General features: G+C 42.6%; 1 protein-coding gene across 4 annotated transcripts in view; it reads right to left on the reverse strand.

Moving 5' to 3' along the window:
• The window catches only part of DNM1L (dynamin 1 like), a 36,877-nt gene extending 25,104 nt beyond the window's left edge, over positions 1-11,773 (reverse strand). For 3 of the 4 annotated variants that reach the window (XM_042837587.1, XM_042837586.1, XM_042837585.1), the window contains exons 1-2: positions 11,578-11,773; positions 742-889 (exon numbers count right to left, since the gene is read on the reverse strand). In XM_042837587.1, coding sequence (XP_042693521.1) covers positions 742-889; positions 11,578-11,679 — 250 coding nt within the window. In that variant the 5' untranslated portion in view covers positions 11,680-11,773. The remainder of the gene's footprint in view (positions 1-741; positions 890-11,577) is intronic. The other variant, XM_042837588.1, reaches the window with a different exon arrangement.
• Positions 11,774-13,870: the final 2,097 nt, after the last annotated feature.

A 13,870-nucleotide genomic window follows, 5' to 3' on the forward strand; every position in this document is an offset into this window, starting at 1 on the left:
AGTGGCTATGCCACTGGTGTTCCTGTGAAAGAGCAAGAGCAACAGGAGTGTTCAAACTTCCAAAGGACCACTGAGATGACTTTCTTCATCTGCGGCAAGGTAATAATGAAGCATCACAGAAGACAAAAGCTTCAAGGTACACCTTCAGACAACTTAAAGCATAGTTCTTGGTGTGCTTAAAATCTCTTGGAGTAGCTCAATCAGTTAGTAACTGTAAGCCACGAGAACACATCCAATTCTCCTCACGTCTGCCACAGCTTTCTTTGGTTTTGGTTCTCCTACTGCTTAGTCCAGAGCTTATCCATCTCTTCACCTCCTTCTAAAAAGTCACACGCTCCTAACATCAAGAAAAGGTCTTATTTAAACAGCAAAAGAGAAGGGGGAGTAAAGCACACACAAGGAAATCATGTTCTTGATGCTTCATTATCAAAATTGACAATCGTTATCGAAACTGAAATGCTTCCTTTGGCCTGATTTTCTCAAAGGCACTCGCTAAGAACAAACAGGAATGCTTAAAACATTAAAGATATTCTAAATACACAAAAGCTTTTGATGTCATGACATTTGCTTTATGGACATCACAGTTGTGACAATGGCAGTCTTTTCTTCCAAGGAAACTTATTTAAAAAAAAAAAAAAAAAAGTGTTTTAAGATTACAACAACTGATTTTACAGTAAAATACACCAGAAAATTAAAAGTCTATTTCCTGCTAGAACAAACACACTCTTGGATCACACTTACCATTTTCATCTCCAGCTGTTTTCCGACCATCCTCTGGGGAAACATGCACCAGCTGCAGAATGAGGGGTCTTCGGGTCACAACTCCGGTACCTCGTGGGAGCAGATCCCTCCCCACAAGGCTTTCCAACACTGAACTCTTTCCACTGCTCTGAAAATTGGAATACAGTTACATGACCTTCTTGAACAACAAAATGCTGCCAGTGTATCAGTTTTAGTTTGTTTTCACTCCCTTACACAGCGTTCAGCTATCCTCTGCTATACAGTTATATGGAGCATTCAACAGACTTGTTATATCTAATAGGGATACCATACCACATAGGCAATAAAGGACAAATCTGCTATAAAACAGTAACTTTCTAAACTTGACCTTGACATTTAAAAGCCATGGTGACAGATGCATCTTCTATTTTTTAAAGCTAAATTAAACAAGTAAAAATAAAATCTATGTCATTTTCTAACATCTTGCAGTAACACTTAACTCTGCAATCCAACACTAATAAAAGCAGACACCAAACAGAAAGCAGTAACTATATACAATTGAGTCCATCAAGCCAAGACAATCCTGTACTTCCAGTAGTTTTTTATTATTATTCATAGATACTATATTACATTGGCTTCATTAGTACAAATGATGTTTTATAATCTAAATACATGAACAGAAGTTGTTTTACATTGTTTTTCCTCCTCTGCACGTGTGCATGTATTCACACACATATTTACTACTGAATGGCTGCAAACATCTATCCACAGAATAACAATCTGTAAGAAGCTGTGAAATGCTTAGAGGTTGGGAAATTCTAAACTCTCTTTAAGCACCTACATTCAAAGCATTCTGTAAAATTTCTCACAAAACATCTAATTAGGCTACATGGTCCAATAAGAAAATGTGAACACATGGGTTGTAAGAGTGGTTCAAGATTACTATCATATTAAAACTAACAATTAATAATAGACACAGTTATGTCACCAGAGTAGTTTGAAAATCTGACCATTAAGATTCTGAGGGTAGTGTTTTGTTTTTAATATTGTATTAATATTGCATATGTATTAAATTCTTCCTGTTTTCTGTAGTTAATAAGTCAACATGGGCACGTCATAAGAAAACCTGCCCTGATAATCACAGTAGTCAGTTAGGAGTTGCTACTACATGAATCATCTTACCAAACAATTCCTTATCAATATCATTTGTTTTAATGGATGAATAGCAAAACAACACAGATTGTATACATTTTTCCAAATAAATCTACATCACATTCCATGGTAGTGAATTGAAAGGAAGAGGTGCAATCCCAGGCACATAGACAGGCTTGAAAACTAGGCCCAGGTGAACCTAATGAGGTTCAACAAGGCCAAGTGCAAGGTGTTACACCTGGGTCAGGGCAATCCCTGACACAAATACAGTCTGAAGGAAATGAGAACAGCCCTGAAGAGAAGGCCTTGGGTATATCAGCAGATGAAAATCTGAATATGAGTCAGCAGTGTGTGAGTGAGAAGGCCAACTGCATCCTGGGCTGTATCTACAGAGGGGTGGCCAGCAGGATGAAGGGGATGGTCCATTTCTGTTCTGCCCTCATGAGGCCCCATCTGCAGTACTGCGTCCAGGCCTGGGTCCCCCAGTGCAAGAAAGATGTGGAGCTGTTGGAATGGATCCAGAGGAGGGCCATGAAGATGCTCAGAAGGCTGGAGCACCTCTCCTATGAAGAAAGGCTGAGGATGAAGCTGGGCTTGTTTGCACTGGACAAGAGAGGGCTCCAGGGTTGGAAGGGACCTCAAGGATCATGAATCTCCAACCCCCCTGTCCCATGCAGGGCCACCAACCTCCACATTCAATACTAGACCAGGCTGCCCATTACACCCTTCCAGAACTTGAGGAAAGCCTATAAACAAGATGGAGAACAACTTTTTATAAGATTATGCAGTGACAGCATAAGGGATTATAGCTCTAAGCTTAAAGAGGGTAGGTTGAGATTACATGTAAGGCAGAAATTGTTCACAATGAATGTTGTGAGGTACTAGAGCAGACTGTAGCTGTAGATGCCCCATCCCTGGAGGTGTCCAAGGCCAGGCTGACTGGGGCTTTGGGCAACATGATCTAGAGATGTCACTATGCACGACAGGCAGACTGGAACTAGATTATTTGCAAATGCCTCTTTCAACACAAACCATTCTATGATTCTATACTAAATTACACACGGAACTAGAACACTATATCCTACATCACTCCCACAGCCCAGGTATTTTCATTCGTAAAAGGAATTATCTGAATCCTTTGCAGTGGTTTAATAAATGGCAAATGTGAAGTCATACATTTGATGAGACATTGCAATACTCCACACATCAGGAAATTTGTTTCTAATTGCATTAGGTTTCCTTACTGAAGCAATCTGCTTTTGGAACATGATACACTATCTAATAATGCACTCCTTAATCTGGGTCCCATATACATCCATTACCGACAATTATCTGGAAGCACAGCAAGAGGAGCAGTAAAAACAAAACTGATCTTTCTCTGCCAGGGGGGAGAATTGAAAGACATGGAGTCTGTTCAGAATACAAATTCAGTTCAGACAACTTTTCATATCATTGTAGGCAGGGAGTAACTATTACTTAGGAGTAAGAGTAGAGTAAGAGTACCAGAGAATTTGAGGGGTTAAATCTGCAGCACCATCATGCTTATTTTACCATCTCCTTGGAACTACTGTCATGATTTGAAGCAAGGACAGAAATACCAATTCCAGAAAACCATTCAACACATTCCAATCTTCTGTGGCTAATCAGTCAGGTTTTCCTCTGGACCCTGATCCCTAATTTGGCATATCTGCAAGCCGTAATGACCACAGGAACTTTTTATAAACTGCTCAGAAATAAGTGTTTAATGCTCTGCTCTGTTACCCATCTGTCTCACCAAGTTCAGTGGACAGCAAAACAATTTTAGAAGTACAAATAGAAGTACTAAAAAAAGAAGGGAAGATACGCACAGGAACTGAACTTAAGAAATGTTTTATTTCAATACACGGTACGTATGATGTAAATCTTACCAGTTTCTTATTGCTGCATAAACAGTTATATTTTCATCACTGCCAACATCTTTTTCAGATTAATCTAAAAGAATCAAGGATGAAGGACAGTAACAGGGAAACAGTGGGGCACTTCTCTCAAAAATTACAAAGCTGAGATCTGTTAGAACTGTGACAAAAAAAAAAAAAAACAACAGCATTTCTACTCATTAAACATCCTTGTGACCCTGCTTTACGTCCTCATTCTACCTTCCATATTTACATGTCCCTGCTTATTTCACCTGTGTGCTCTTCTAAGTATCAGTACACATACGCTCCCATCCATTACACTAATTCTTATGAGAGTAATTTCCTCTGCAACCAGCTGAATTACCAGCCACACTTCTCAGGAATTCTGAAGTGGTGGATAGGACATGACTTTGCCCAGCTTCCTTTGCAACAAGATTTTATTTTCAGAAACTCTTCAGGGTTGCTGACATGGCAAACGGAAAACATTCTGCATTGAAAATTTTGAAGAAGTGCTACAAAGAACCCAAAGTGTATAAATACAACTTATCCCAACATTCACCTTTGTAGCTTTCTTATTCTATTTTCAAGTCCGCAGTGACCTAATTAGCAGTCCCAGTTTTAGAAGCCTTGCTCCCCATATACAGTGTGCCAAGATGCATTCTCCATGTCCAAAAGAGCACTGACTCAACTCTCTCCTGCTATTGACATTTCCTCTCCATTTTGAGTCTCAGTTAGAGGCAGAACGGCCTACAACATCCTGTTGGTGAAGATAAAGGCAAAGAAGACAATGCATACCTCAGTCATGCCTGTGTCCTTTGTCACTAAATCACTAGTCACCATTAGCAACATGCTAAGAGGAGGGTGTCCTTAAGGTCATACCAACTCTTTTGAGCTTCACTTCCCTGTGTCTCACAGGACCTCAACAAGCAGCTCAGGGGATAAGCCAGCCTGCTCCTAGGGAGCCCATGCTGCAAGAAGGCAACACGCAGACCCACCATGAGACTCACTGATACACAAGCACCATTAGAATTTACAGTCATAGGTTGCATATTTCAAGTGTGATTAAAGTAATAATGGGCTTGGCTGCACACATTTTAAGTCATCTTATAAGAATCCATTGCCTTCCTAATGTTTAGGAAAGTTGTCCTGGGGAATTTCCAACAAAAACTGGTTCAAGTGGGGGTAAGTTTTCTTCATCACAGAATCCTTAAAATTGGAAGGGACCTTTGAGGGGGGCATCTAGTCCAACTCCCCTGCAATGAACAGGGACACCACAGCTAGATCAGGTTGCTCAGAGCCTGATCCAGCCTCACCCTGAAAGTCTCCAGGGAAGGAGCATCATCCACATCACTAGGTAAGCTGGTCCAGTGCCTCACTACTCTCACTGTAGAGGATTTTTCTCCTTATATCGAACCTAAATCTACCCACCCCGAGCTTGAAGGCATTTCCCCTTGTTCTATCATCATTCCTTTCAAGTGAACCAGATAAATGTTTAATTACCTAATCAAACAGCAAAATAAATAAATAAAAAATAAATTGTACAGAAAAAAACAATTGTAAAGAACTCCCAAAACAGAATACAGACTTACTACAGGACAGCAAAAGAAAATAAGAACGCAATAATAATAATAATAAAGAAACATTTGAGAGTGATCGGAATGGCGAATAGGAGAGGTTTTGCTTCTCTGTGACACAGCTCCTGAAGAATTTTCTACAGATAAGCAATGTGTCTACTTTGACATCTGAGACAAAATGGCAGAAATCCTGCAACTTCTGTCACACAAGAAACGATGAGAAAGGCCCTGCAAGCTAAACCATCTCTTAGCAATGAATATGTGTACAGCTTACTCAACTCTAATTTTATTACTGGGAAATATAAGCTGCTGCTTATATTTTCACTGTTTTCACATGTTTTCACTGAGGCACAGTCCACAGGAACATTACCTTCTTTTTAAAGCATCTATGTGGGTACCTCAGTCAGGGTTTCTTCCTGACTGGTATCCATGGGGAGTCTCTTCACAAAAGACAGCTCATGTATGAGCAGCGAGAAAAGCCAGACCTTACAGAGCTCCCCCCGAGTTGTTCAGGAATCCTGTATTCGCAACACACTTAAAAAGAAATGCAGGCCAAACTCTAACAGATACACAGAAGATTTGCAGTGCTATCCTTTCTCAATACATCAATTCCCAAGTTCCTCTGATGCTTCACTTGAGACAAAAACACCTCATTTAATTAGAATCAACCAGTACCAGTTATTTCACGGAAATGTGATGTTTAATGATCCACATTTCAAAGCATGAAAGACTGCCCTTATATATCATCACTTATATCATTCTTGTTATTTTTTTTCAATCCAGAAAAGCAAAACAAAGCCAAGTTGTATTTCCAAATGTAAGAAGCCCTAAACAACTGAGACACTTTTTGACTTTTTGAGAGGAAGTCGGTGAACCTCCTGGCTACCAATACAAGGAAATCTTCTCCAAGACCTACACAGCTGTTTTCTCTCCAGGTCCCAAAACACACTTGCCAAGGCTTGTTCCTTTCATTACAGATTCTCTTAGTTTTCCTGAAAACATGTTTTCCTTGTGCTGTCTCCTGAGGGAAAGATATAGGATCTGTCCATTTTAATTACAATACAGTTTTTCAAAGAAAAACTGCTACCAATCATAAGAAGAGAACCCTGGCATCAAGCACACAAAATTACTGCACTATTTCACTTTAGCAGCAAAGTTTGTTATGCCTGGCATAAGAAAACACCTAATTAATGTCAGCTTCATTTTGCTGCTCATTTGAAACACTCACCAGAACAGTCAGGGCATGATCTGACAGAAGGAAGGGATGGCAAAGGGGAAAACAGTTATGCCTGTAACCAGATACAGGGAATTACATTGAAACACAAAGACACTCAAAAATTAAATTAAATAACACAGAAAACTTGCAAAACCCAGGAGCAAAAACAAGTTCTCCCCAGGCAGTAGAGACAGGACTGAAGTTACGGTGCAGATCCATCCACCCCATCACAAAGGTAAAAGGGATCTAAAGACAACTGCACTGAAAACCCAAGAAATATTGCTTGTCCAAAAAAATGAATAGGGAGGATGCCCAATCCTGACATGGGTTTGCACAGAGCTTCCCAGTTGCTTGGCACAACCTCGAGTTTCCTTCACTTAGAACTGTCTTTTTGCCAACAACGGATTAGGATGTGCTGTTGGATGAACCAAGTGCCCAAGTTCCCTCTGCAGGGAAGGGCACTGAAGCTCTGTGCAGCATCAAATAAAATGCAAAAATAAAAACGAAAAACATTGAAACTGTGCAAAATAAAAATGTCATGCTCATCTATGAGGCAATCACAGAGCCTTAAGAAACAGCTCTTTTGGATGGCAGCAACCAACAGACCAAATTACAGTAAGTGCTGTAAGATATACTTCAACACTGTAAGTCCCAAAATAGCATTTACTGTCACGCAGTCTTCAGTTACACATAAATGTCCACTTGAAAGGTCTTTCCAAAATCCCTTCATGAATTGCAGCTGGTTACTCAAGCAATTTCATCATGAAGTCTCTATTATGATCAACACTGCAAAGCACAACTTTTTCCTTTCTAAAATAACACTGGTATTAGGAGAATCCTTTGTCACAGATCTAGCACTAATGTTAGTACGTATCTAGGCCAATGACTTCTAGAAACCCAAAAGAGATGCCAAGAATTAAAGACCTGGAAAAAAAAAAGAAAAAGAAAAAGGGAATTCACTTCTACACATCTCAAGACACAGATTCTGTTGATGTTTATTCTAAAAGTCACACTCTCTTCTGTAATGTAGGTATTTCTTTATAATACCTACACGTCCTTAACACATAAAAGGCCATACTCAGTTGTTCTTCCCTGCATCTCATTTTAACTTTAGTATTTATGTGTTCACACCTCAACACAACCTCCTTAACCCTTACACGGATCACAAAGCAAAGCACTGGTGTAAAGCACATCATAAGGTCACAATACCATTTGTATACTATTCCCAGCCTGCACACCGTTTTGCATTTCAACAACACAGCTGTAAGGTGGCAACTGAAAGACTCAATCAGGAAAAATAGCACACGTATCTGGGAAGGACAGCAAAACCCTAAAATAGCAATAAAAAGTTGGCAGTGTAAGGATGTCCTGCAAATCCTACCAGCAGCAGTCCACAGTTTTCTTAACAGATTCCAAACCAGGGCACAGAGATGACTTTTACAACTTTTGTGTGGAAAACAAGATGGAATTCTCAGGTGACCGAGTCATAGGAACACCACTCAAAAAAGGGCGAGAGGTCATTAAATGTCTAACATTTGTGGGGGAACGCTTTGTAATCAGCATCCAAACCTATCCAGAAAAAGGAAAAACTAGGATACGTCATTCATTCAAAACAGAGGGACTGTACAAAATGAATCCTACGGGCAAGTTGATATAGGAAAAACCCTCTCAAAGAAAGGAAGGATTATACATAGTTGCTAACTCTACAACAGCTAGAAAAGGAAGAATTAAAGTGGGTACTTTGATGAGAACTGAAGGCAGACGTAAGCACAAAACGCAACAGAAGTATAGTAAAGAGGTACAGAACATAGCTAAGAATAAGGAACAACAAAAATCTACGTTTTACTTTTCTTTGCTGAATATGTAGAGATGTCATTCAGGAAAAGCAACAGGGAAACAAGGAAAAACAGCAGGAGAAATCAGAGAGCAATAGAAACCTTAACCAACTGCACTTGCTTCCACAAATGAAAACGGAGGAGTGAAATTCAAAACTGTTTGTGAGTGTTACAAAAAGGAGAAGAAGTAGAGACTGCATATGCCTGAGGCCACAAAGAAATCAACTATGGAAAAAGCTTTGAGTCATACAGCACTTAACCAAAAATATCATAAGGAACATTGTTAAAAGGCAGGTTTCAAAAACACATGGAAGCCAACTCCCTGCAGCAAAACTGTCAGGTCTAAGGACATATGTGAGACATCTCCAGAAATCTGGTCTGCCATAAACTAGACTGAAATGACCAAAACAATACAATCTTAACTATAAAATAATTGCATAAAATAACTACAGAATCCCTACGTCCATGAAGACAATTACATTTTCCAGGAACCCTGACTAAAACAAAAGAACAAAATTAGGATACGATTTCCCATACATTTTGCTACATGTTTTCCTGAGGTATATAAAAGCATTCAAGCTGATTTCCTAAAAGATACAGTATCAGTATACCTTACCATTCTCGACACCAAAGGGGTATTAATACTGAAGGGTAGGCCACTCAAGTCAAATATACATAGGTCTCTATGAAAATAATACCTCCCATTTGTTTCCATGGAAACTACAACAGAAACAAAGAGCACAAGAACTCTATATGATAGAGCAAATTCTCAGTACAAAACACTACTTTTCAACATAGGTACCACCATGAGCTACACGTTTTTGCCAGCAATAAATAAAGACCTGCATGCTACACTCATGAAAATCTGCACCAGTGGAAGTGAGCCTCTGTTTCACAGCTGCTATGACAGTGTAGTTCCTGGGAAAATGTTGCCCATACAGTCCATCTTCCATTGGCCTAAACAGATGGAAGTCAGAAGAAGCCATATCCAGACTATACTGCGAGTATTGTAGGAAAGTTAGGGATAGAATGGCAACGAGCTCCACGATCTTCCAACTGGTACGAGGCTGGGTGTTATGGTGTTGCAAGAGAAAAATTGTTTTCTTTCCTGGCCTGACTGCAAGTTTGAAGCTTCAGCTTAGTCAGTGTTGCGATGAAGCAGTCAGAGTTGAAGGTTTGTCCGGGTTTCAGGAGATCCAGAAGGATTACCCTTTTCCCATCCTAAAAGACAACGTGCATCACCTTACCCGCTAAGGGCTGCGTCCTGTTAAATTCCCATTGAAAAAGCTCATGTCACCACTCCATGGTCTGCCATTTTAACTCTGGTTCTCAGTGTTGACACCACGTCCCACCAGTGGTAACGATTCGATACGGAAACTGTCATCTCATACTGGTTCAAAAGGTCCTGACAAACTTGCATATGCTGTTCTTTCTGTTGCTGTGTGAGAACTCATGGAACCCACCTGATACAAAATTTGTGATATTCCAGTGTTGCCACCATGATTTCCAATGCATATTCCAATCGATATTCAGCTCTGCGCACAGTTCCCTGCTTGCAATCTGTTGATTTGTGCGGATCAGCTGATTGAGATGACCTTCATTTCATGACATGACAGCTGTGCATGCATGTATGGAACATGGCTTGCCTTTCACATCACTGGCACCACCGCCAAAACGTACCATCCACTGCCTCACTGTCCTCACATCCACTGTTTGGGCTCCATAAATGTTCAATAAGCCTCAATGAATGACAGTGGGTGCCATTTTTTCTGCACAAGAATTCAATAACATCGCTTTGCTTCATATGTATTTCCATGTCAGACACCATTTAGTCAGACTGCCCCTCTGCTGCCATCTGTCACGCCGCAACAAAATGTAATGAATGGAATATTGGTGGGAAGGTTCAACCTCTACTGCCATCTTACTTACATCCACCTCTGATGCTAGATAAAACCGGAGGCATTACTTTCAAAGTCGCCTTCATATGTGAATATATTCTTACATACTCCATGTACTTTTGAAAAGTTAACTAGAATAAGGTTGTTACAAGAGACTTCAGCACATCAGAGTGAAGCAGAAAAGAATACTCCCATGAATTCCACATATAAAAATGCCACACCTCTGCCTCACACCTTTCTGATAAAAAAATAAACAAAAACAGCACTGACAACAACAAAACCAACTTACTGACATTACTGTTAACGTAAATTAGATTGGAAGTTTCTGTAAAGTGATGGGCTCCTGTGCTCTCCAGAAGGACCTGATATAACCAACCAGCGCAAAGTCTCCTCCTCAGTACCAGTGCTCTGGGCCTCTTTTCTAAGGCAGCTGACACAGTCTCTGAACCACCTGACTGATGTTGGCTAAGCAAAGGAAGAGCTCACTGCCTTACAGCCAGTCCTGCACTATGACTAGCTTTAAGGAAAGCTCTGCCATACTTCAGCTTTAAGCTTACAGTTGGTGTCTTCAAAGCCACATAATGATATCTGGCTGCAGAGCAGTTAGCACAATTCTCTTGACATCAGCCTGCTATTGTTGAGTAATGGCATACATTCAATAAATAAAAAGATGGTGTATTAACACCAAGTTTTGGTTGTGCTTAATGTTTCATTTTCACTTCTCCACAGCTGCCACCGCTCCCCTCCAGCACGCTGTGTTGCCAGAAGTTCTGCTGAGGAACAGCGTCCCGTTCGGACACGTCTGAAGGGTCTGGAGCTGCTCGTTCAGCTTCACAGCTTTAGAGGGCTGGGACACACGGCCACAGTCAAGTCCCTTGACTGTAACGCCAAGTCAAGCCGCTTTCACTGCCAACCACTAGCCGAGACAAAGAGGTCCCAAAGGCGGAAGAACAGCTCAGCGACCCTGCAGCACGGCTGACGCCCGTCCCTCCGCTCTCCATCCCTGCGCCCGGCGGCCCTTAGGGCGGGGGGAAGCCCCGGAGAGAGCCGCGGCCGTTAGAACCGTTCCCGGGCAGCCCGGGGAAGGAGGGCGGCGGCACTGGCACTCCCAGCGGAACGGGGGGGCCGCGGGCACAGCTGAGGGCGTCCCGGCCGCCCTCCTCCCCCCGTGCCCTTGGAAACGGAGACGGCGGGTCGGCGGCCCAGGAGGAACGGGGGACGCCCCGACCGCAGCCCGGGGCGGCGAGACCCGGCCGCGCCCGCTGTCCCGTCCCTCCCCCGCCTCACCTGAGTGCCCACCACCACGATCTGCGGCAGCTGGATGATGTCGGCCCCAACCGTGTTGAAGACGTCTTGCAGCTTGTTGATCACCGGGATCAGCGCCTCCATGGCGGCGGCGGCGGGCAGCCCGGCGGAGCCGGGGGAAGAGAGAAAGCCGGGGGAAGGCGTCAGCGATGAATGGGCGCGACGGGCAGCGGCTCCCGTCAGCCGCCTCCTCCGCCTGCCGCCATTGGCGCCGGCCCCCGCGCACGGCGCGGCCCCCAGCGGGCAGTGCGGGCTGAGCGCCGCGGGGCATCACGGGAGTTGTAGTGCTGGAGGGAGACCGCTCGGGCCTCCCGTCCGGGGCCGAAGGCCTTTGCGGGTCGCCCAGCGCGTCTGCTGTGGTCTCGCGTCGCAGCTCCGGCTCGGATTTTAATCTTTTCATGCAATAAAGCTGATTCTCGTCACCAGCAGCCTTGCGGCCCGCGGGCCGAGGCCCTGCCTCAGCCCACTGGAGGCAGTTCTCAGCAAGCAGCACACCCACCACGTTCATTCGGGACACTGGGCTTTGAACCGCAGAGTCGCTGAGATCGGAAGGGACCTCTGGGGATCGCATTAGTCCAACCCCGGACTAAAGAGGGTTCCCTACAGTTGGTTACACAGGAAAGCATCCAGGCAGGTTTTGAATATCTCCAGAGAAGGAGACCAGACCACAGTCTCTCTGGGCAGCCTGTTCCAGTGCTCTGTCAGCCTCAGAAAAGAAACTTTTTCTTGTGTTCACATGGAACTTCCCATGTTCCTGTTTGCATCCATTCCCCCTTCATCTGTCAGTGGGCACCGCCAAAAAGAGCCTGGCCCCAACCACTGGACACCTGCCCTTTAGATAGTCGTGAAATGTGGTAAGATCTCCCCTCAACCATTTCTTCCCCAGGCTGAACTGTTCCATGGCTTTCCACCCTTCCTCACCCAGCTGCGATCCTTCAGGCCCGCATCATCTTTGTGGACTTCCACTGGGTTCTCTTTAGGAGATCCCTGAAAACCCACAAAAAGCAGGAATGCATGCCCAACACGTGCCCAAATGCAACGAGGTGCCCAATGGGAAACAACCAAGTCAGTCAGCAGCCCACCTCACAGAGCCAAGAGAGCAGGAAAACAGTGCTGATGGGATCAGAGAAAAAGCATCAGCTGAAGGGGAGGCAAAAAACCAACAGAAGCTCAGCTCCTCTAAAATATGCAGCAGAAGGAATATTTTCCTAATCCTCTTCACATACCAAGAACTGCAGTGGGCAGTTTTAAAGATGTTACATTTCTTCTATTTGCTCTTTTGTGTATGTGTGTTTGTGTGTGTCTGTGGTATAAGTATTTTTGTTTGTGCTGTGAGTCAGCTCATCTCTTCATCTGAAATTTTTTACCTAGTATAGATAATAGAAGAGCTGGATAAGTTGTCTGCTGAGGTGTGGGGGGTGGATCACTGGGAGATCCAACACTCAGCTGCTTTGTACAAAAAGGTAGAATAAAACCAGATAATGATTTGCGATGCAAGATCACAACAAATAAAGCTGTCTGATCTTTAAAGGTCTTCCCTGAGAATGCACTGTCTCAAAACTGAATTGTGAGTAAGCTAGCACTGAATTGTAAAGCAGCTTTGTCCTCTCTTGTAAGCCAACAGAATACAAATGCTTCTCAAAATTTTAAATTCTGGATGAATTTAGAACTTGTATTTGTACGTATACAAATAAGTCTTTTCTAGTCTTCATTTCTTAAAACCCTCAAATGTTGAAAGAAACAACATACAAAAGGAATATATTTTTATTCATACATCTTTACAGCAGAGTTTTGTATTCTTACCCAGGAATTTTCATACTGCTTGCTACAGGACTGGTATTTCATGATAAAAGCAAAAAGATGGCTAAGCAGACAGTAACATTCAAAATATGAGTGTATTCAGCACAGAGAGAGATGATTAACACATGTAAAAATATATACAGAAGGATGAGAATGATCATCCTGGTGGCAAGAAGAAAGCAGGATGGGCTCTTATCATAGTCATGCAGTCACAATTATCTAGAAGGTTCAGCTTTAGGTGTGCTGAAGCCAATTGCTCTCAGAGCAATTAGGATAATTAATTACAATTTTTTGTAAGGATAATGAATACAATGTATTGCATATAAATATGTAAGTATGTGGAAATTAAACCTAGCTCTGGATGTTTCTGAGCTACTAGCGGTTGGAAGCTGGGCGAGTATCAAGCAAAAGCACTCTGTGCTTTCCCTTTAGTATGGCTGTTCTTAGAATTTAATCAGTGTAATATTTCATGAAG

This window comes from Centrocercus urophasianus, unplaced genomic scaffold, assembly GCF_019232065.1.
Source record: "Centrocercus urophasianus isolate 14NV4802_14NV808 unplaced genomic scaffold, USGS_Curo_1.0 seq_73, whole genome shotgun sequence".
Classification (NCBI taxonomy): Eukaryota; Metazoa; Chordata; class Aves; order Galliformes; family Phasianidae; genus Centrocercus; species Centrocercus urophasianus.